The 21,972-nt window shown below is 40.3% G+C and overlaps 1 protein-coding gene across 1 annotated transcript in view; it reads left to right on the top strand.

The window, feature by feature from the left end:
- Cpsf100 (cleavage and polyadenylation specificity factor subunit 2) overlaps positions 1 to 21,972 on the top strand; it is a 125,481-nt gene that overhangs the window by 13,687 nt on the left and 89,822 nt on the right. Inside the window, exon 6 of the mRNA XM_053784763.2 lies at positions 6,414 to 6,570. Coding sequence (XP_053640738.1) covers positions 6,414 to 6,570 — 157 coding nt within the window. The remainder of the gene's footprint in view (positions 1 to 6,413; positions 6,571 to 21,972) is intronic.

Here is a 21,972-nt window from a genome sequence, read left to right as displayed (position 1 = left end):
AGATGTAAAAGTGGTGGAGGTGCATGAAGCGGTGAGTAAAATGAAAAGGAATAAAGCAGCTGGGATTGATGGGATCAAGACAGAAGTGTTAAAAGCAGGTGGTCATATAGTTTTGGAGTGGTTGGTACTTTTGTTCAGTAAATGTATGAAAGAGGGAAAGGTACCTAGGGATAGGCAGAGAGCCTATTGAGTACAGTGGAACCTTGGTACTTGAACAACTCCCTACGTGAACAATTCGGTATTCGAACGCTTTGTTTGGTAAAAAAAAAAAAATCGCTCAGTCAACCATTTGCTTGGCACTCGGCCAAACAAACACAACCTGCCAGAACTTTGCTGTAAACTTTCGTGTTTCTTCGCATTTTTTTTTTAATGTATAAATAAGTCACCAAGAGGCTTAAGAAGATTAGTGATAGCAGCCAACAAAAAAGAAAATTGGTTGGGAAAAATTTGTTTGGTACTCGAACAGATCAGCACTCGAACAGTCTTCTGGAACGAATTAAGTTTGAGTACCAAAGTTCCACTCTATACCAGGTAAAGTGTATGTTAATGTTATTACCGAAAGAATTAAAGGCAAGACAGAGAGCATGATCCCAGATGAACAAGGAGGTTTTAGGACGGGTAGGGAAGTGTAGACCAAATGTTTACATTGAAGCATACAAGTGAACAGTATTTAAGTAAAGGTAAGGAAGTGTTATATAGTCATATAGTCGGACTTGAGTCCTGGAAATGGGAAGTACAATGCCTGCACTTTAAAGGAGGGGTTTGGGATATTGGCAGTTTGGAGGGATATGTTGTGTATCTTTATACGTATATGCTTCTAAACTGTTGTATTCTGAGCACCTCTGCAAAAGCAGTGATAATGTGTGAGTGTGGTGAAAGTGTTGAATGATGATGAAAGTATTTTCTTTTTGGGGATTTTCTTTCTTTTTTGGGTCACCCTGCCTCGGTGGGAGACGACCGACTTGTTGAAAAAAAAAAAAAAAAAAAAAGGAAGTGTTTGTTGCATTCATGGATTTAGAAAAACCATATGATAGGGTGGATAGGAAATCAGTGTGGCAGATGTTGCAAGTATGTGGAATAGGTGTTAGGTTACTGAAAGCAGTTAAGAGTTTTTATGAGGATAGTGAGGCTCATGTTAGGGTATGTAAAAAAGAGGGAGATTATTTTCCAGTAAATGTAGGCCTATACAGGGATGCATGATGTCTCCTTAGTTGTTAAGCATATTTATAGATGGGGTTGTAACAGAAGTGAATAATAGGGTGTTGGGGAGAGGTGTGAGACTAAAATATGCAGAATCTAATACAAAATGAGAGTTGTCACAGTTGCTTGTTGCTAATAATGCTGTGATTTTTGGAGATTCTAAAGAGAAGTTGCAAAGGTTGGTGGACAAATTTGGGAGGGTATGTAAAAGAAGGAAATTAGAAGTGAACATGGGAAAGAGCAAGGTGATGAGGGTAACAAACAGATTAGGTAATTAAAGATTGGATATCAGATCAGAAGGAGGGAGTATGGAGGAAGTCAGTGTGTTCAGATATTTTTGAGTGGACTTGTCGACAGATGGGTCTATGAAAGACGAGGTGAACCATAGAATTGAGGAAAAAAAGTGGGTGGTTCATTGAGACATCTGTGGAGACAAAATGTTATTCATGGAGGCAAAAGCAAAAATATATGATAGTATAATGGTACCAATACTTTTATATTAGTGTGAAGCATGGGTTGTGAATGTCACAGTGAAGAGGAGGCTGGAGGCAGTGTAGATGTTGTATCTAAGGGTAATGTGTGGTGTAAATATTGTGTAGAGAATTCGTAGCTTGGAGATGAGGAGGGGATTGAAGGGGGGGGGGGGTTGAGATGGTTTGGACATTTAGGGAGGATGGAGGAGAATTGGATTACTTGGATGGTACATAAATCTGTAATGGAGGAAAGATGGGGTAGGGGTTGCTCTAAGAAAGGTTGGAGGGAGGAGGTAAAAGAAAAAAAGGTTTTGTGTGTGAGGGGCCTGGACATCCATCAGGTATGTGTGAGCTTATTAGAAAGGAGTGGAAGCAAATGGATTTTGGGACTTGATGAGCTGTTGAATTGTGAGCAAGGTAACATTTTGTGAAAGGATTCAGGAAAACTGGTTAGCCAGTCTTGAATTCTTTTGGTGGGAAGTATAGCACCTCCACTCTGAAGGAATAGTGGAGATATTCGCAGTTTAGAGGGGCATCTGAAATGTATCAGTGCACCACTGGCAGGACAGTGATGGCGTGTATGATTGTGCAAGTGTTTCTTTTGTTTTGGGTCACCCTACCTTGGTGGGGAAATGGCTGGTGAATTAAAGAAGAAAAAGTAGAATACAGCAGTACAGTGGACCCCCGACTTAGGATCAGCTCCCAACTCGAACAATTGTGTAAGTGTATTTTTGTAAGTGCTTTTGTAAGTGTATTTTTGGGGGTCTGAAACGGACTAATCTAATTTACAATATTCCTTGTGGGAGCAAATTCGCTTGGTAACGGCACCCGAACAGCCTTCTGGAACGAATTAATATCGTAAGTCGGGGTCCACTGTATTTACAACAATCATTTTATTGTATTCAAAGTGTGAAAATAAAAAAAAGTTTCTTACTGCTATAAATAATAAAGGACATTAAATGTACTGTAATTATGCATTTATCTAGGTGGTTAGATAAACAAGTGTTTGTTTATCTAACCAGCAGGCAGCCTTAGGAAAATGACTTCACTGATAAACTGTGAGATCAGCCTTATGACACTAATTTTCATTAATATAAAAATTACAACAGTAGGTGTAGGTTTTTCCATTTTTTTTTATTCAATAGAGGGGGGGCTTATTGCATTTGTATCCCAGTAGATGATATTGGTGGGCACCCTTGGGTAGGAAAGGTGTATGTGTATCCCACAGTTTTGGCCACTAGTGAGATGTCTGACATATTGCTGCTACATTGTAGGAATTACTTGTTGGTTGTTAGGCCCACTTGCTGGAGGGGTTACCCTGTGTTGGATGGCTAAGTGTTTTGGGCTTAGAGATAATTTTGAAGGGGATCCCTTGAAGTGTTTTTGCCCTCCTCATTACTTCAGCTTTTTATGGTTTGTGCTTTGTTGTCAATATGATTTCCTTTTAGTTTTTTATATCCGATTTACAATGGAATATCAGAAGGTGAAGGTGAAATCAGAGTTGCAGATGTTTATCTAGAAGTTTTTTCCTGAATATCCATATTTAGCCACAAAATAGTATTCTTTTACTGGATCTCTAGTTTTTCTGGCATTCTGAGCAGTGAACTTGTGAATGCCTTTGCTTGGTCAGAAGTTAAGAATCTTTTGTTCTCCTACAGGCAGTTACTCTCCAAACAGTTGACCAGTTTTTACCCAGAAAGTTTAAGATAGCTGGCAGCATCATTGATGCACATTGATTACCAACAAGTAATTTTCTATAATATTACAACTGGGTTTCTGGCTATCTTTTTTTTCTATCATTGGCATTTATGGGAAACTGTTTTCTCATAACTGCTTTTAATGGACATAACTAGCTTGCCCATGGCCATCTCATTTATTGGCATCCTGCTGTGCAGTGTGAAGTTAGCCAGGCCATAGTTACCATGCAGCACATCCTAATGGATTTACTTCAGAGTGCATTTTCCTTGTTTTCAGCATCTCTCTTCACACCCTGCTGTGTTTACTCTATCAGTTCTCTGAAAGTGTTATCTATAATGCAGATATCCATGGCTTTTTAGCTGCTTTATCATATTGTCTTCAACTAATATATTCATGTCCTATCACACCTGTTCTTTAATTTTCCTATGTTTTATTCATGATTGTCTTTTCTTCTGATAACTAATATTGGTTATGCAGGTTAAGGGAATATTATTTGCATTTACAAAACATTGTCTATGGAATGTAGTTTGTTTCTTTTCTATTGTATGGTAAATTATTGAACAATAAATTGTGATACTAACTCGTTTAAAAAATATCTATTTTAATCAATTAAGGTACCGCATCAGGCCCTACTAAATATTGTACTGTAAGTAGAGAGATGATAAACACTATACAATCCAGGGAATTGGAGCTATACTCCCATTGTATGAAATCTGATTACTTTCTATTTATTTTATTATTAACACACTGGCCAATTCCCACCAAGGCAGGGTGGCCTGAAAAAGAAAAACTTTCACCATCATTCACTCCATCACTGTCTTGCCAGAAGGGTGCTTTACACTACAGTTTTTAAACTGCAACATTAGTACCCCTCCTTCAGAGTGCAGGCACTGTACTTCCCATCTCCAGGACTCAAGTCCGGCCTGTCGGTTTCCCTGAACCCCTTCATAAATGTTACTTTGCTCACACTCCAACAGCACGTCAAGTATTAAAAACCATTTGTCTCCATTCACTCCTATCAAACACGCTCACGCATGTCCGCTGGAAGTCCAAGCCCCTCGCACACAAAACCTCCTTTACCCCCTCCCTCCAACCTTTCCTAGGCCGACCCCTACCCTGCCTTCCTTCTACTACAGACTGATACACTCTTGAAGTCATTCTGTTTCGCTCCATTCTCTCTACATGTCTGAACCACCTCAACAACCCTTCCTCAGCCCTCTGGACAACAGTTTTGGTAATCCCGCACCTCCTCCTAACTTCCAAACTACGAATTCTCTGCATTATATTCACACCACACATTGCCCTCAGACATGACATCTCCACTGCCTTCAGCCTTCTCCTCGCTGCAACATTTATCACCCATGCTTCACACCCATATAAGAGCGTTGGTAAAACTATACTTTCATACATTCCCCTCTTTGCCTCCAAGGACAAAGTTCTTTGTCTCCACAGACTCCTAAGTGCACCGCTCACCCTTTTCCCCTCATCAATTCTATGATTCACCTCATCTTTCATAGACCCATCCGCTGACACGTCCACTCCCAAATATCTGAATACATTCACCTCCTCCATACTCTCTCCCTCCAATCTGATATCCAATCTTTCATCACCTAATCTTTTTGTTATCCTCATAACCTTACTCTTTCCTGTATTCACTTTTAATTTTCTTCTTTTGCATACCCTACCAAATTTATCCACCAATCTCTGCAACTTCTCTTCAGAATCTCCCAAGAGCACAGTGTCATCAGCAAAGAGCAACTGTGACAACTCCCACTTTGTGTGATTCTTTATCTTTTAACTCCATGCCTTTTGCCAAGACCCTTGCATTTACTTCTCTTACAACCCCATCTATAAATATATTAAACAACCACAGTGACATCACACATCCTTGTCTAAGGCCTACTTTTACTAGGAAATAATCTCCCTCTTTCCTACATACTCTAACCTGAGCCTCACTATCCTCGTAAAAACTCTTCACTGCTTTCAGTAACCTACCTCCTACACCATACACCTGCAACATCTGCCACATTGCCCCCCTATCCACCCTGTCATATGACTTTTCCAAATCCATAAATGCCACAAAAACCTCTTTAGCCTTATCTAAATACTGTTCACTTATATGTTTCACTGCAAACACCTGATCCACACACCCCCTACCTTTCCTAAAGCCTCCTTGTTCATCTGCTATCTTATTCTCCATCTTACTCTTAATTCTTTCAATAATAACTCTACCATACACTTTACCAGGTATACTCAACAGACTTATCCCCCTATAATTTTTGCACTCTCTTTTGTCCCCTTTGCCTTTATACAAAGGAACTATGCATGCTCTCTGCCAATCCCTAGGTACCTTACCCTCTTCCATACATTTATTGAATATTTGCACCAACCACTCCAAAACTATATCCCCACCTGCTTTTAACATTTCTATCTTTATCCCATCAATCCCGGCTGCCTTACCCCCTTTCATTTTACCTACTGCCTCACGAACTTCCCCCACACTCACAACTGGCTCTTCCTCACTCCTACAAGATGTTATTCCTCCTTGCCTATACACGAAATCACAGCTTCCCTATCTTCATCAACATTTAACAATTCCTCAAAATATTCCCTCCATCTTCCCAATACCTCTAACTCTCCATTTAATAACTCTCCTCTCCTATTTTTAACTGACAAATCCATTTGTTCTCTAGGCTTCCTTAACTTGTTAATCTCACTCCATAACTTTTTCTTATTTTCAACAAAATTTGTTTATAACATCTCACCCACTCTCTCATTTGCTCTCTTTTTACATTGCTTCACCACTCTCTTAACCTCTCTCATTTTCTCCATATACCCTTCCCTTCTTGCATCACTTCTACTTTGTAAAAACTTCTCATATGCTTTCTATTTCTTAGGTGCTATATGACCTTTATGGGCTTAGCACTTACCTATAAGTACATATAATAATATATATATAAAATGTTAGCATGATTATGTATTACATACTGTATTTAGTCATAATTGCATGTAATTTAATATTCAATAAAATTTTCTTTACAGGATATTGTGTATGCTGTTGATTTTAACCACAAGAAAGAACGCCATTTAGGAGGCTGTGAGTTGGACAAGATCTCTCGCCCATCTCTTCTTATTACTGATGCTTTTAATGCTTCCTACAGACAGGAGCGTAGACGTCATCGTGATGAAAAACTTGTTGGTTAGTTTCTTGTTTTTAAAGTTTGGTATGCAGGAGACATTTGATTGCACTTTTAATTTTTCTGTTTTAATTGTAAAATTAACTGTTGGTGTAGTATGTACAGTATGTATAAAAATAGTTATATTTTTATATTTAATGTAGTACAATAGGTCTCCTACTTACAGTGTTTCAACTAGCAATGTTGTGCACTTAAACATTTGCAGTTATGCTGATTACAATTATTCAATTTTTTTTTTTCAACAAGTCAGCCGTCTCCCATCGAGGCAGGGTGACCCAAAAGAAAGAAAATCCCTGAAAAGAAAACACTTTCACCTCACTCATACATAATCACTGGTTTTGCAGAGGTGCCCAGATACAACAGTTTAGAAGCATATATAAAGATATATAACGTATCCCTCCAAACTGCCAATATCCCAAACCTCTCCTTTAAAGTGCAGGCATTGTACTTCCCATATCCAGTACTCAAGGCCGACTATATTAAAATAACAGGTTTCCCTGAATCCCTTCACTAAATATTACCCTGCTCACACTCCAACAGCTTGTCAGGTCCCAAAAACCATTCATCTCCATTCACTCCTATCTAACATGCTCACACATGCTTGCTGGAAGTCCAAGCCCCTCGCACACAAAACCTCCTTTAGCCCCTCCCTCCCTCCAACCTTTTCGAGGATGACCCCTACCCTGCCTTCCTTATCCTACAGATTTATATGCTCTCCATATCATTCTACTTGGATCCATTCTCTCTAAATGACCAAACCACCTCAACAACCCCTCTTCAGCTCACTGACTAATACTTTTATTAACTCCACACCTCCTCCTAATTTCCACACTCTGAATTTTCTGCATAATATTTACACCATACATTACCCTTAGACAGGACATCTCCACTGCCTCCAACCGCCTCCTCGCTGCAGCATTTACAACTCGAGCTTCACACCCATATAAAGGAGTTGGTACCACTATACTTTCATACATTCCCTTCTTTGCCTCCATGGATAATGTTTTTTTGTCTCCACAGATACCTCAATGCACCACTCACCTTTTTTTCTTCATCAATTCTGTGGTTAACCTCATCCTTCATAAACCCATCCACTGACAAGTCAACTCCCAAATATCTGAAAACATTCACTTCTTCCATTCTCCTTCTCTCCAATGTGATATCCAGTTTTTCTTTATCTAAATCATTTGACACCCTCATCACCTTACTCTTATCTATGTTCACTTTCAATTTTTTACCTTTATACACCCTCCCAAACTCGTCCACTAACCTTTGCAACTTTTCTTTAGAATTTCCCATAAGCACAGTATCATCACAAGAAAGTAACTGTGTCAACTCCCATTTTGTATTTGATTCCCCATAATTTAATCCCACCCCTTTCCCTAACACCCTAGCATTTACTTCTTTTACAACCCCATCTATAAATATATCAAACAACCATGGTGACATTACACATCCCTCACGAAATCATAATGACACGATTGCAAACAAACCATACCATGGGTGGCTAACGCGACGGTCTGGAGTTTTGAGACTGACCGCGGGTTCAAACCCCACCCGTGGTATGGTTTATTACACATCCCTGTCTAAGACCTACTTTTTCCAGGAAGTAATCTCCCTCTCTCCTACACACCCTAACCTGAGCCTCACTATCCTCATAGAAATTCTTTACAGCATTTAGTAACTTACTACCTATTCCATATACTTGCAACATCTGCCACATTGCTCCCCTGTCCACTCTATCATATTTTTTTTTTTTTTTTTCAACAAGTCGGCCGTCTCCCACCGAGGCAGGGTGACCCAAAAAAGAAAGAAAATCCCCAAAAAGAAAATACTTTCATCATCATTCAACACTTTCACCACACTCACACATTATCACTGCTTTTGCAGAGGTGCTTAGAATACAACAGCTTAGAAGCATATATGTATAAAGATACACAACATATCCCTCCAAACTGCCAATATCCCAAACCCCTCCTTTAAAGTGCAGGCATTGTACTTCCCATTTCCAGTCCGACTATATGAACATAACCGGTTTCCCTGAATCCCTTCACTAAATATTACCCTGCTCACACTCCAACAGATCGTCAGGTCCCAAGTATCATTCGCCTCCATTCACTCCTATCTAAGGTAAGACACATATGCAACAGTTAGGTATCTTTATTGTGAAACGTTTCGCCTACACAGTAGGCTTCTTCAGTCAAGTACAGGAAAGGTTGATAGAAGCAGAAGATACTTGAAGACGATGTAATCAGTCCATCACCCTTAAAGTTTTGAGGTGGTCAGTCCCTCAGTCTGGAGAAGAGCATTGTTCCATAGTATGACTGAAGAAGCCTACTGTGTAGGCAAAACGTTTCACAATAAAGATACCTAACTGTTGCATATGTGTCTTACCTAACAACCTGTCGGTATTTTATACCATTTTAATGTTCACTCCTATCTAACACGCTCATGCACGCTTGCTGGAAATCCAAGCCCCTAGCCCACAAAACCTCCTTTACCCCCTCTTTCCAACCCTTTCGAGGACGACCCCTCCCCCTCCTTCCTTCCCCTATAGATTTATATGCTTTCCATGTCATTCTACTTTGATCCATTCTCTCTAAATGACCAAACCACCTCAACAACCCCTCTTCTGCCCCCTGACTAATGCTTTTATTAACTGCACACCTTCTCCTAATTTCCACACTCCGAATTTTCTGCATAATATTTACACCACACATTGCCCTTAGACAGGACTTCTCCACTGCCTCCAACCGTCTCCTCGCTGCTGCATTTACCACCCAAGCTTCGCATCCATATAAGAGTGTTGGTACTACTATACTTTCATACATTCCCTTCTTTGCCTCCATAGATAACGTTTTTTGACTCCACATATACCTCAATGCACCACTCACCTTTTTTCCCTCATCAATTCTATGATTAACCTCATCCTTCATAAATCCATCCGCCGACACGTCAACTCCCAAGTATCTGAAAACATTCACTTCTTCCATACTCCTCCTCCCCAATTTGATATCCAATTTTTCTTTATCTAAATCATTTGATACCCTCATCACCTTACTCTTTTCTATGTTCACTTTCAACTTTCTACCTTTACACACATTCTCAAACTCATCCACTAACCTTTGCAATTTTTCTTTAGAATCTCCCATAAGCACAGTATCATCAGCAAAAAGTAACTGTGTCAATTCCCATTCTGAATTTGATTCCCCATAATTTAATCCCACCCCTCTTCCAAACACCCTAGCATTTACTTCTTTTACAACCCCATCTATAAATATATTAAAAACCATGGTGACATTACACATCCCTGTCTAAGACCTACTTTTATCGGGAAGTATTCTCCCTCTCTTCTACACACCCTAACCTGAGCCTCACTATCCTCATAAGAGCTCTTTACAGCATTTAGTAACTTACCACCTATTCCATATACTTGCAACATCTGCCACATTGCTCCTCTATCCACTCTATCATATGCCTTTTCTAAATCCATAAATGCAATAAAAACTTCCCACTTTATCTACCTTTATCTAAATACTGTTCACATATATGCTTCAATGTAAACACTTGATCTACACATCCCCTTCCCACTCTGAAGCCTCCCTGCTCATCCACAATCCTACATTCTGTTTTACCTCTAATTCTTTCAATTATAACCCTACCGTACACTTTTCCTGGTATACTCAGTAAACTTATTCCTCTATAATTTTTACAATCTCTTTTGTCCCCTTTCCCTTCATATAAAGGGACTATACATGCTCTCCGCCAATCCCTAGGTACCTTCCCCTCTTTCATACATTTATTAAACAAAAGTACCAACCACTCCAACACTATATCCCCCCCTGCTTTTAACATTTCTGTCATAATCCCATCAGTTCCATCTGCTTTACCCCTTTTCATTCTACGTAATGCCTCACGTACCTCCACCACACTTACATTCTGCTCTTCTTCACTCCTAAAAGATGGTATACCTCCCTGGCCAGTGCATGAAATTACCGCCTCCCTTTCTTCCTCAACATTTAAAAGTTCCTCAAAATATTCTCTCCATCTACCTAATACCTCCCTCTCCCCATCTACTAACTCCCCTAACTCCTGTATCATATGCCTTTTCTAAATCCATAAATGCAATGAAAACTTCCCTACCTTTATCTAAATACTGTTCACATACATGCTTCAATGTAAACACTTGATCTACACATCCCCTACCCACTCTAAAGCCTCCTTGCTCATTTGCAGTCCTACTCTCTGTCTTACCTCTAATTCTTTGAATAATAATCCTACCGTACACTTTTCCTGGTATACTCAGTAAACTTCTTCTTTGTTTCAACACAACGAACGTATCCCACCGAGGCGGGGTGGCCCCAAAGGAAAAACGAAAGTTTTTCCTTTTTCCTTTTTTTTTTTTTTTTTTTTTTTTCAACAAACCGGCTGTATCCCACCGAGGCAGGGTGGCCCAAAAAGAAAACCAAAAGTTTCTCTTTTCAAATTTAGTAATTTATACAGGAGAAGGTGTTACTAGCCCCTTGCTCCCGGCATTTTAGTTGCCTCTTACAACACGCATGGCTTACGGTGGGAGAATTCTGTTCCACTTCCCCATGGAAATAAGAGGAAATAAACAAGAACAAGAACTAGTAAGAAAATAGAAAAAAACCCAGAGGGGTGTGTGTATATATATGCTTGTACATGTATGTGTAGTGTGACCTAAGTGTAAGTAGAAGTAGCAAGATGTACCTGAAATCTTGCATGTTTATGAGACAGAATAAAGACACCAGTAATCCTACCATCATGTAAAACAATTACAGGTTTCCGTTTTACACTCACTTGGCAGGACGGCAGTACCTCCCTGGGCGGTTGCTGTCTACCAACCTACTGCCTAAAACTCAGTAAACTTCTTTCTTCTTTCAACACACCGGCCATATCCCACCGAGGCGGGGTGACCCAAAAGGAAAAACGAAAGTTTCTCCTTTTACTTTTAGTAATATATACAGGAGAAGGGGTTACTAGCCCCTTGCTCCTGGCATTTTAGTCGCCTCTTACGACACGCATGGCTTACGGAGGAAGAATTCTGTTCCACTTCCCCATGGAGATAAGAGGAAATAAACAAGAACAAGAACTAGAAAGAAAATAGAAGAAAATCCAGAGGGGTGTGTATACGTATATATATGCTTGTACATGTCTGTGTAGTGTGACTTAGTGTAAGTAGAAGTAGCAAGACGTACCTGAAATCTTGCATGTTTATGAGACAGAAAAAAGACACCAGTAATCCTACCATCATGTAAAACAATTACAGGTTTCCGTTTTACACTCACTTGGCAGGACGGTAGTGCCTCCCTGGTCGGTTGCTGTCTACCAACCTACTACCTACAACTCAATAAACTTATTCCCCTATAATTTTTACAGTCTCTTTTGTCCCCCTTCCCTTTATATAAAGGAATTATACATGCTCTCTGCCAATCCGTAGGTACCTTCCCCTCTTTCATACATTTATTAAACAAAAATACCAACCTCTCCAACACTATATATCCCCCTGCTTTAAACATTTCTGTCATGATCCCGTCAGTTCCACCTGCTTTACCCCCTTTCATTCTACTTAATGCCTCATGCACCTCCCCCACACTCACATCCTGCTCTTCTTCACTCCTATAAGATGTTATACCTCCCTGACCAGTGCATGAAATTACCGCCTCCCTTTTATCATCGACATTTAAAAGTTCCTCAAAATATTCCCGCCATCTTCCCAATACCTCCAGCTCCTCATCACCTAACTCCCCTACTCTGCTTTTACTGACAAATCCATTCTTTCCCTAGGCTTTCTTAACTTGTTTATCTCCAAAAAATTTTCTTATTTTCTTCAAAATTTCTTGACAGTGCCTCTCCCACTCTATCAACTGCTCTCTTTTTGCACTCTCTCACCCTTCTCTCCACTTTCTTTTACTTTCCATATACGTATAGTGGTACCTCGAGATACGAACTTAATTCATTTCAGAAGGCTGTTTGAGGGGCCTAGTGCACCAATCTCGTTCCCCTCCTTTATTTTTTGCCCGATTTCTTTTATTTTTTTTTTTTTTCATACTTTTGGGTGTCTTGCACGGATTAATTTTATTTCCATTATTTCTTATGGGGAAAATTCATTCACATAACGATTATTTCGCATAACAATTACCCCTCTTGCACGGATTAAAATCGTTAACCGGGGGTCCACTGTACTTCTAAAACGAATATTTAATGGATACAGTTCATCTAATATACCTTATTATTATGGTGAAAAAAAATACATTGGTGCGCTTTTTTGACATTAACCAAAATATCTACTTTTTTTTTTTTTTTTTTTTTTAAACAAGTCGGCCGTCTCCCACCGAGGCAGGGTGACCCAAAAAAGAAAGAAAACAATTTTCTTCTTATTCTTTTTAGTAATCTTTACAGGAAAAGGGGTTACTAGCCCATTGTTCCCGGCATTTTAGTTGACTTTTACAACACGCATGGCTTACGGAGGAAAGATTCTTATTCCACTTCCCTATGGATATAAAAGGAAAAGTAATAAGACCAAGAACTATTTTTTTTTATTATCACACCGGCCGATTCCCACCAAGGCAGGGTGGCCCGAAAAAGAAAAACTTTCACCATCATTCACTCCATCACTGTCTTGCCAGAAGGGTGCTTTACACTACAGTTTTTAAACTGCAACATTAACACCCCTCCTTCAGAGTGCAGGCACTGTACTTCCCATCTCCAGAACTCAAGTCCGGCCTGCCGGTTTCCCTGAATCCCTTCATAAATGTTACTTTGCTCACACTCCAACAGCACGTCAAGTATTAAAAACCATTTGTCTCCATTCACTCCTATCAAACACGCTCACGCATGCCTGCTGGAAGTCCAAGCCCCTCGCACACAAAACCTCCTTTACCCCCTCCCTCCAACCCTTCCTAGGCCGACCCCTACCCCGCCTTCCTTCCACTACAGACTGATACACTCTTGAAGTCATTCTGTTTCGCTCCATTCTCTCTACATGTCCGAACCACCTCAACAACCCTTCCTCAGCCCTCTGGACAACAGTTTTGGTAATCCCGCACCTCCTCCTAACTTCCAAACTACGAATTCTCTGCATTATATTCACACCACACATTGCCCTCAGACATGACATCTCCACTGCCTCCAGCCTTCTCCTCGCTGCAACATTCATCACCCACGCTTCACACCCATATAAGAGCGTTGGTAAAACTATACTCTCATACATTCCCCTCTTTGCCTCCAAGGACAAAGTTCTTTGTCTCCACAGACTCCTAAGTGCACCACTCACTCTTTTTCCCTCATCAATTCTATGATTCACCTCATCTTTCATAGACCCATCCGCTGACACGTCCACTCCCAAATATCTGAATACGTTCACCTCCTCCATACTCTCTCCCTCCAATCTGATATTCAATCTTTCATCACCTAATCTTTTTGTTATCCTCATAACCTTACTCTTTCCTGTATTCACCTTTAATTTTCTTCTTTTGCACACCCTACCAAATTCATCCACCAATCTCTGCAACTTCTCTTCAGAATCTCCCAAGAGCACAGTGTCATCAGCAAAGAGCAGCTGTGACAACTCCCACTTTGTGTGTGATTCTTTATCTTTTAACTCCACGCCTCTTGCCAAGACCCTCGCATTTACTTCTCTTACAACCCCATCTATAAATATATTAAACAACCACGGTGACATCACACATCCTTGTCTAAGGCCTACTTTTACTGGGAAAAAATTTCCCTCTTTCCTACATACTCTAACTTGAGCCTCACTATCCTCGTAAAAACTCTTCACTGCTTTCAGTAACCTACCTCCTACACCATACACTTGCAACATCTGCCACATTGCCCCCCTATCCACCCTGTCATACGCCTTTTCCAAATCCATAAATGCCACAAAGACCTCTTTAGCCTTATCTAAATACTGTTCACTTATATGTTTCACTGTAAACACCTGGTCCACACACCCCCTACCTTTCCTAAAGCCTCCTTGTTCATCTGCTATCCTATTCTCCGTCTTACTCTTAATTCTTTCAATTATAACTCTACCATGGATATAAAAGGAAAAGTAATAAGACCAAGAACTATTAAGATAAAATCAAAGAAAACTCAGATGAGTGTGTATAAATAAATGTGTACATGTATGTGTAGTGTGACCTAAGTGTAAGTAGAAGTAGCAAGACATGCCTGTAATCTTGCATATTTATGAGACAGACAAAAGACATCAGCAATCCTACCATCATGTAAAACAATCACAGGCTTTCGTTTTACACTCTCTTGGCAGGACGGTAGTACCTCCCTGGATGGTTGCTGTCTACCAACCTACTACCTACCATCTACCTTTTACCCCCCACAAAATAAAAAATATTTGAGATATTCCAAAAATTTTACCTTAATATATTCAAACACACTTTTTTTTATATTGTCTGTGAAAATCATTTCAATCTAATCATTAATAATGGTGCAGTGACAAGCAATAGACCAAAATCCTGGTTTCGAGATACAGTGTACCCCGCATAACGTTGGCATCGCATAGTGTTAAATCCGCATAGCGATACATTTTATCACTAAAATTTTGCCTCGCATAGTGCTAAAAAATTCGCTCAACGCGATTCGTCTGAGACACGTCCATGCGGCCTGAGCCAGCCTCACTTGTTCTGCCAGTGGCATTGTTTACAAGCCAGCCTCACTTGTTCTGCCAGTGGCATTGTTTACAAGCCAGCCTCCGTGGTAACATTCAAGCATACAATCGGAACATTTTGTATTATTACAGCCTTTTTATAGTGATTTCACCTGAAAAATAAGTGACCATGGGCCCCAAGAAAGCTTCTAGTGCCAACCCTACAGGAATAAGGGTGAGAATTACTATGGAGATGAAGAAAGAGATCATTGCTAAGTATGAAAGTGGAGTGCGTGTCTCCGAGCTGGCCAGGTTGTATAGTAAACCCCAATCAACCATCGCTTCTATTGTGTCCAAGAGAACGGCAATCATGGAAGCTGTTCTTGCCAAAGGTTTAACTGTGCTTTCGAAACAGAGATCGCAAGTGATAGAAGATGTTGAGAGACTGTTGTTGGTGTGGATAAACGAAAAACAGATAGCAGGCGATAGCATCTCTCAAGCGATCATAAGTGAAAAGGCTAGGAAGTTGCACGAGGATTTAATTAGAAAAATGCATGCAACTAGTGGTGATGCGAGTGAATTTAAGGCCAGCAAAGGTTGGTTTGAGAGATTTAAGAGGCGTAGTGGCATACATAGTGTGATAAGGCATGGTGAGGCTGCCAGTTCGGACCAAAAAGCAGCTGAAAAATATGTGCATGAATTCAAGGAGTACATAGACAGTGAAGGACTGAAACCTGAACAATTGTTTAATTGTGACGAAACAGGCCTGTTTTGAAAGAAAATGCCAAGCAGGACCTACATTACTCAGGAGGAAAAGGCACTCCCAGGACATAAGCCTATGAAAGACAGGCTTACTCTTCTCATATGTGCCAATGCTAGTGGTGATTGCAAAGTGAAGCCTTTATTAGTGTATCACTCTGAAACTCCCAGAGCGTTCAGGCAAAAGAATATCCTCAAGGCTAATTTGTGTGTGCTGTGGAGGGCAAACAATAAGGCATGAGTCACTAGGGACTTTTTCTATGACTGGTTACATGAAGCATTTGCCCCCACTGTGAAAAATTACCTAACTGAAAAGAAATTAGACTTTAAGTGCCTCCTGGTGTTAGACAATGCCCCTGGTCATCCTACAGACTTGGCAGAGCAACTTTGTGGGGACATGAGCTTCATTAAGGTGAAGTTTTTGCCTCCTAATACCACTCCTCTCCTGCAGCCCATGGACCAGCAGGTTATTGCAAACTTCAAAAAACTGTACACAAAAGCTCTGTTTGAAAGGTGCTTTGTAGTGACCTCAGAAACTCAATTGACTCTAAGAGAGTTTTGGAGAGAGCACTTTAATATCCTCAATTGTGTAAACCTTAGAGGTAAGGCTTGGGAGGGAGTGACTAAGAGGACCTTGAACTCTGCTTGCAAGAAACTGTGGCCAGAATGTGTAGACCAAAGGGATTTTGAAGGATTTGAGGCTAACCCTGAGAATCCTATGCCAGTTGAGGAATCAATGTGGCATTGGGGAAGTCCTTGGGGTTGGAGGTTAGTGGGGAGGATGTGGAAGAGTTGGTGGAGAAGGACAATGAAGAACTAACCACTGATGAGCTGCTAGATCAACTTCAACAGCAAGAGGCCACACCTGAGGAAATTTCTTCGGAGGAGGGGAGAGAGAAATTGAAGAAGTTGCCTACTTCAAAGATTAAGGAAATCTGTGCGAAGTGGCTTGAAGTGCAAACCTTCATGGATGAAAATCACCCTCAGACAGCTATTGCAAGCTGTGCTGGTGACTATTACACTGACACTGTTGTGAAACACTTTAGGAAAGTCATAAAGGAACGAGAGGTACAGGCCACTATGGACAGATATGTTGTGCGACAGAAGTCCAGTGACTCTGCATCGTCTGCCAAGTCTTTTGCTTTCGTTGTGAGTGATTTTCGTGTGCAAGTTCGGTACTAGTCCCTCTAGGATTTTCCAGGTGTATATAATCATGTATCTCTCCCTCCTGCGTTCCAGGGAATACAGGTTTAGGAACCTCAAGCGCTCCCAATAATTGAGGTGTTTTATCTCCGTTATGCGCGCCGTGAAAGGTGCTGTTAGTGTGCAGCAATATTCCAGCCTAGATAGAACAAGTCAAGTTTGTGGAGTAGGATGTCGTGGTCTACTGTGTCAAAAGCTTTTCTTAGGTCAATAAAAATTCCTAGTGGATATTCTTTATTTTCCAATGCTGTGTAAAGCAGATCTAGCATTTTTATGATTCCATCATTAGTGCTTTTATTTTTCCTAAATCCAAATTGGCAGGGGTTGAGTATGTTTTGTGCTGTTATAAATGAATATAGTCTCCTGTGCACGAGTTTCTCAAAGATTTTGGATAGCAATGGTAAGTTTGATATTGGCCTATAGTTGTTTAAGTCTGTAGGGTCACCACCTTTATGTGAAGTGTAATTATCCTGGAGAGGCAATAGTAGAGGCAGGCTCTATAACGTAGTTTAAAGACCAGGCACGATATAGACGAGGTTGAAAGGGAGTGAATCTAAAGTGTGGCAAGAGGCGGGGCCAGGATCTGTGAATCTACCCCAGCAACCACAGTCAGGTGACACTCTCTCTCTCTCTCTCTCTCTCTCTCTCTCTCTCTCTCTCTCAAATTTCATGTTGTGTAAACATGAGGTTTAATGATGTCACTCAGATCTCCGTAAAAAGGATGAGGCATTCAGGTTCTCAGAGCCGCCTGACGCCCTCGAGAGCACAGATGATGCAGATTATATTCATATTTACCCGAGAGTTAGTAACTCAGAATAACCCTTCTTATGAAAGCCAGTCAGTCTGCGTCATTTCCATTGTGGGTCTTCTCTCCTATGTGCGGGTTATTTATGTATTGTTCCAGTCACTGTATTTTTATGTTATTTATTTCTGATCCTTTTCCCCAGGATGCGACCCTCTACCGTTGGCTAACACCCAGGTACCCATTTTACTCCTAGGTGAACAGGGACAGCAGATGTCTTAAGGAAACACGCCCAAATGTTTCCATCTGTACCGGGGATCGAACCACGGACCTCAGTATGTGAGGTGAATGCGCTACCAACCGAGCTACGGGACAGGGTTCGAACCTGGGTCTTTTCCGTTGTGAACTGAAGGTTACCTGGAGGTTATTCCGGGGATCAACGCCCCCGCGGCCCGGTCCACGACCAGGCCTCCCGATGGATCAGGGCCTGATCAACTAGGCTGTTACTGCTGGCCGCACGCAGCTACTAATTGAGTTCAAATCTGACAAGGCAATGAAAATGATCCCAGTAATTAGTTCGCACACCAAGAAATGCTGAGAACAAGACATAAAAGAGATACCTGTCTCTCTCTCTCTCCCTTTCTCTCTCTCTCTCTCCCTTTCTCTCTCTCTCTCTCAAGCTGGTCCTTGTGGCATTTATTTATTTTTATTTATTTATTTAGTAATTTGAGCATACATACAGAGGTACAAAAAAATACAGGTAAGAGCAGCATGCCAAAGCCACTTGTATGCATAGCATTACGGGATGGCTTAAAATTAACTTAAGATTAACTAAGCAATGATGTAATCAGTGATAAAACATTATTGTAAACAGATAACAATAAAGCACAAATAATTATTACAAAGACAGGTCATATGGTTGCATGCATTGCTGTACATTCAGTCGAATGGAGTATTCTGTTAGGTAGTGTATTTAAAAAATAACAAAGTTAGATTGGGTCGTAGGTTTAACATTTATGTGATATAATTGTGAGAAACATTTAAGATATACAAGTTATAAGGTTCAGTTATTCAGTATTTATTTGGTTTTGGGTGAGTAAGTGATCTTTGAGAAGAGACTTGAATTTATAAACAGGTAGTGTTTCTTTTATATTTACAGGTAATGAATTCCAGATTTCAGGGCCTTTTATGTGCATTGAGTTTTTGCATAGCGTGAGATGGACATGAGGAACATCAAAGAGTGATCTGTGCCTTGTGTTATGGTCATGTGTTCTGTTGAGGTTGGCAAGGAGATGTTTGAGGGGAGGGTTAATATCAGAGTTAAGTGTTCTATGTATGTAATAGGTGCAGTAATAAGTATGGATGTTTTGTATGGTGAGTAGGTTTAGTGTTTTGAATATTGGTGGAGTGTGCTGCCTTTAGTGGGAATTTGTTATCATTCTGACTGCAGCCTTTTGTTGGGTAATTAGTGATCTGAGATGGTTAATTGTTGTTGAGCCCCATGCACAAATTCCATAGGTGAGATAGGGGTAAACAAGAGAGTGATATAGGGCCAGGAGGGCTGACTGTGGAACATAGTACCGTATCTTCGATAGTATGCCTACGGTCTTGGAAATTTTCTTAGAAATTTGTTGTATATGTGTATGAAATTTGAGTCTATTATCAAGGTGGATTCCCAAGAATTTTCCCTCTGTTAGCTTTGTGATAGGTGATCCGTTTATCATTATGTTAAGAGGGACATCTGTAGCTCTGTTACCAAACTGAATGAAGTAGGTTTTGTCAATGTTTAGTGTAAGTTTGTTAGTCCTCATCCAGGTAGATATTTTCTGTAATTCGGTATTTACAGTATTGGCTAGCGTGACTGGGCTCGGGTGAGAGAAGACATATGTAGTGCCATCTGCAAATAGTGTGGGTTTGAGTAATTGCAAAGCATTTGGTAGGTCATTTATGTATAGGAGAAAGAGAAGAGGGCCAAGGACACTTCCCTGTGGGACACCAACTGTAATTGGTTGCGCGGAAGAGTTTGCCCCATTTGCGTACACATATTGGCTTCTGTTGCTGAGGTGTGACTTGAGGTAGTTGAGGGAGTGCCCTCTTATACCATAGTGTGACAATTTTATGTGCAGCAAGTCATGGTCAACTGTATCAAAAGCTTTACGTAAGTCAATGAAGATCCCCAGTGGGACTTCTTTTTTCTCTTATTGCAGTGTATATATGTTCTAGCATGTGTATAATAGCATTATTAGTAATTTTATTAGTCCTGAATCCAAATTGGCAGGGGTTGAGTATGTTTTGGGAGATGAGGTAGGAGTAGATTCGTTTATGAATTAATTTTTCGAAGATTTTTGAGAGAGGGTGTAAGCTGGATATTGGCCTATAGTTATTCAACTCTGTTTGGTCTCCTCCTTTATGGATAGGGGTGACCCTTGCTATTTTGAGAACTGTAGGGAAGGTGGAGGATTCAATGGATTTGTTAAAGAGTGTTGCAATGATTGGTGATAGCACTTGTGACACTTTTTTGTATATAAAGGGTGGTAAGGTATTTAAATCTCCTGCCTTGTTTTTTAGTGCGTTGATAATAAGGGAGACTTCGTATGGGTTAGTCGGAGCTAGGAACAGTGTGTTCGCGTAGTTGCCAGTGAGGTAGTCATTTGGTGGGGTATCTGAGCTTGGGATTTTATTGGCAAGGTTTTGTCCTATAGTGGAGAAGAAATCATTGAGTCTGTTTGCTGTTTCTGTTGGTGGGAGTTGGGGTTCATCTGATTTTGCTAATTTTATTTCGCTATTTCGTGATATCTTTTTTGTTCCAAGAATTTCTGATAGGGTTTTCCAGGTCTTTTTTATATCACCTCGTAAGTTGGATAATCTGTTCTCGTAATACAATTTTTTTGCCCTTCTTATCAGGCTGGTTAGGATTGACGAGTAACGTTTTGTTTGGTCTCTGGTTATGTGACCCATTCTGTACTGTTTTTCATATCGGTGTTTTGTATTTATGGATTTAAGAATGCTGGGTGTTAGCCAGGGACTGTTCAGTCTCTTAGCTGTCATCTGTTTAGTTTTTTTTAGGGCAGTGCTTGTTATAGAGGTATTGGGTCTTTTTTAGAAAATTAGTAATACATTCGTCAATATCTCTATAGATTTCTAGCTCAGTGTGCCAGTCAATGTTTGTTACTGCTGTTGTGAAGTTATTAATGGCTGGCTCATTGTGAAGTCTGAAGGTGACTTTAGTAGTGTCTTGGGGTAATTTACCAAGAGTTGTTATGAGGAAAGTAGGGTAGTGGTCTGTGGTATTATCTGTAATTATGCCTGATTTTAAAGGGGATATGGTGTTGGTCCAGATGTGGTCAAGTAGGGAAACACTAGTCTCTGTAACTCTTGTAGGTTTTGTTACTGTTGGTAGCAACATGTAGTTACTCATTGTGTTTGTGAATTCAGTAACGTGTGGGTCCTGGTCTTGCAGGAGATTTATATTGAAGTCACCTGAGAGTAGTAAGTGATCTTTGTTCATGCGTGCATCAGTTATCATACTTCCTAGGTTTTGACTAAATTGGCACACCTCAAGTCCTAATGGAAGGGGATTCCCCTTCTAAACACTAAAACCATCCAGTCTCCCCTCCTCCCATCCCATCAATCATCACCACATCTTCAATAAAGGTAAGTGTCATGTAACTGTGCATGTTTTCTTAAGTTTGTGTGTATTAAAATTAATATTTCACGTGGTAAATATTTTTTTTTTTCATACTTTTGGGTGTCTTGCACGGATTAATTTGATTTCCATTATTTCTTATGGAGAAAATTAATTCGCATAACGATAATTTCGCATAACATTGAGCTCTCAGGAACGGATTAATAGCGTTATGCGAGGGTCCACTGTATTCGGGTAAACACGAGGACTAGCAAATTACGTCATGAAATTAAAAAAAAATCACGAAAATCGCGCTACTTTGGTTTATTTATGCGATGTAAGTGATTTCTTATTGTTTCCCATGTATAGTACACCATTTTCTGTAGTGCTACCAGGGGTAACATAGAAAATCCTTCTCTTATAGAGAGGGTCTGATGTAATTATTT

This window comes from Cherax quadricarinatus, chromosome 51 (genome assembly GCF_038502225.1).
Source record: "Cherax quadricarinatus isolate ZL_2023a chromosome 51, ASM3850222v1, whole genome shotgun sequence".
NCBI lineage: Eukaryota > Metazoa > Arthropoda > Malacostraca > Decapoda > Parastacidae > Cherax > Cherax quadricarinatus.
The sequence above is the reverse complement of the archived record's forward strand: the minus strand, read 5'-3'. Positions and strand labels throughout refer to the sequence as shown.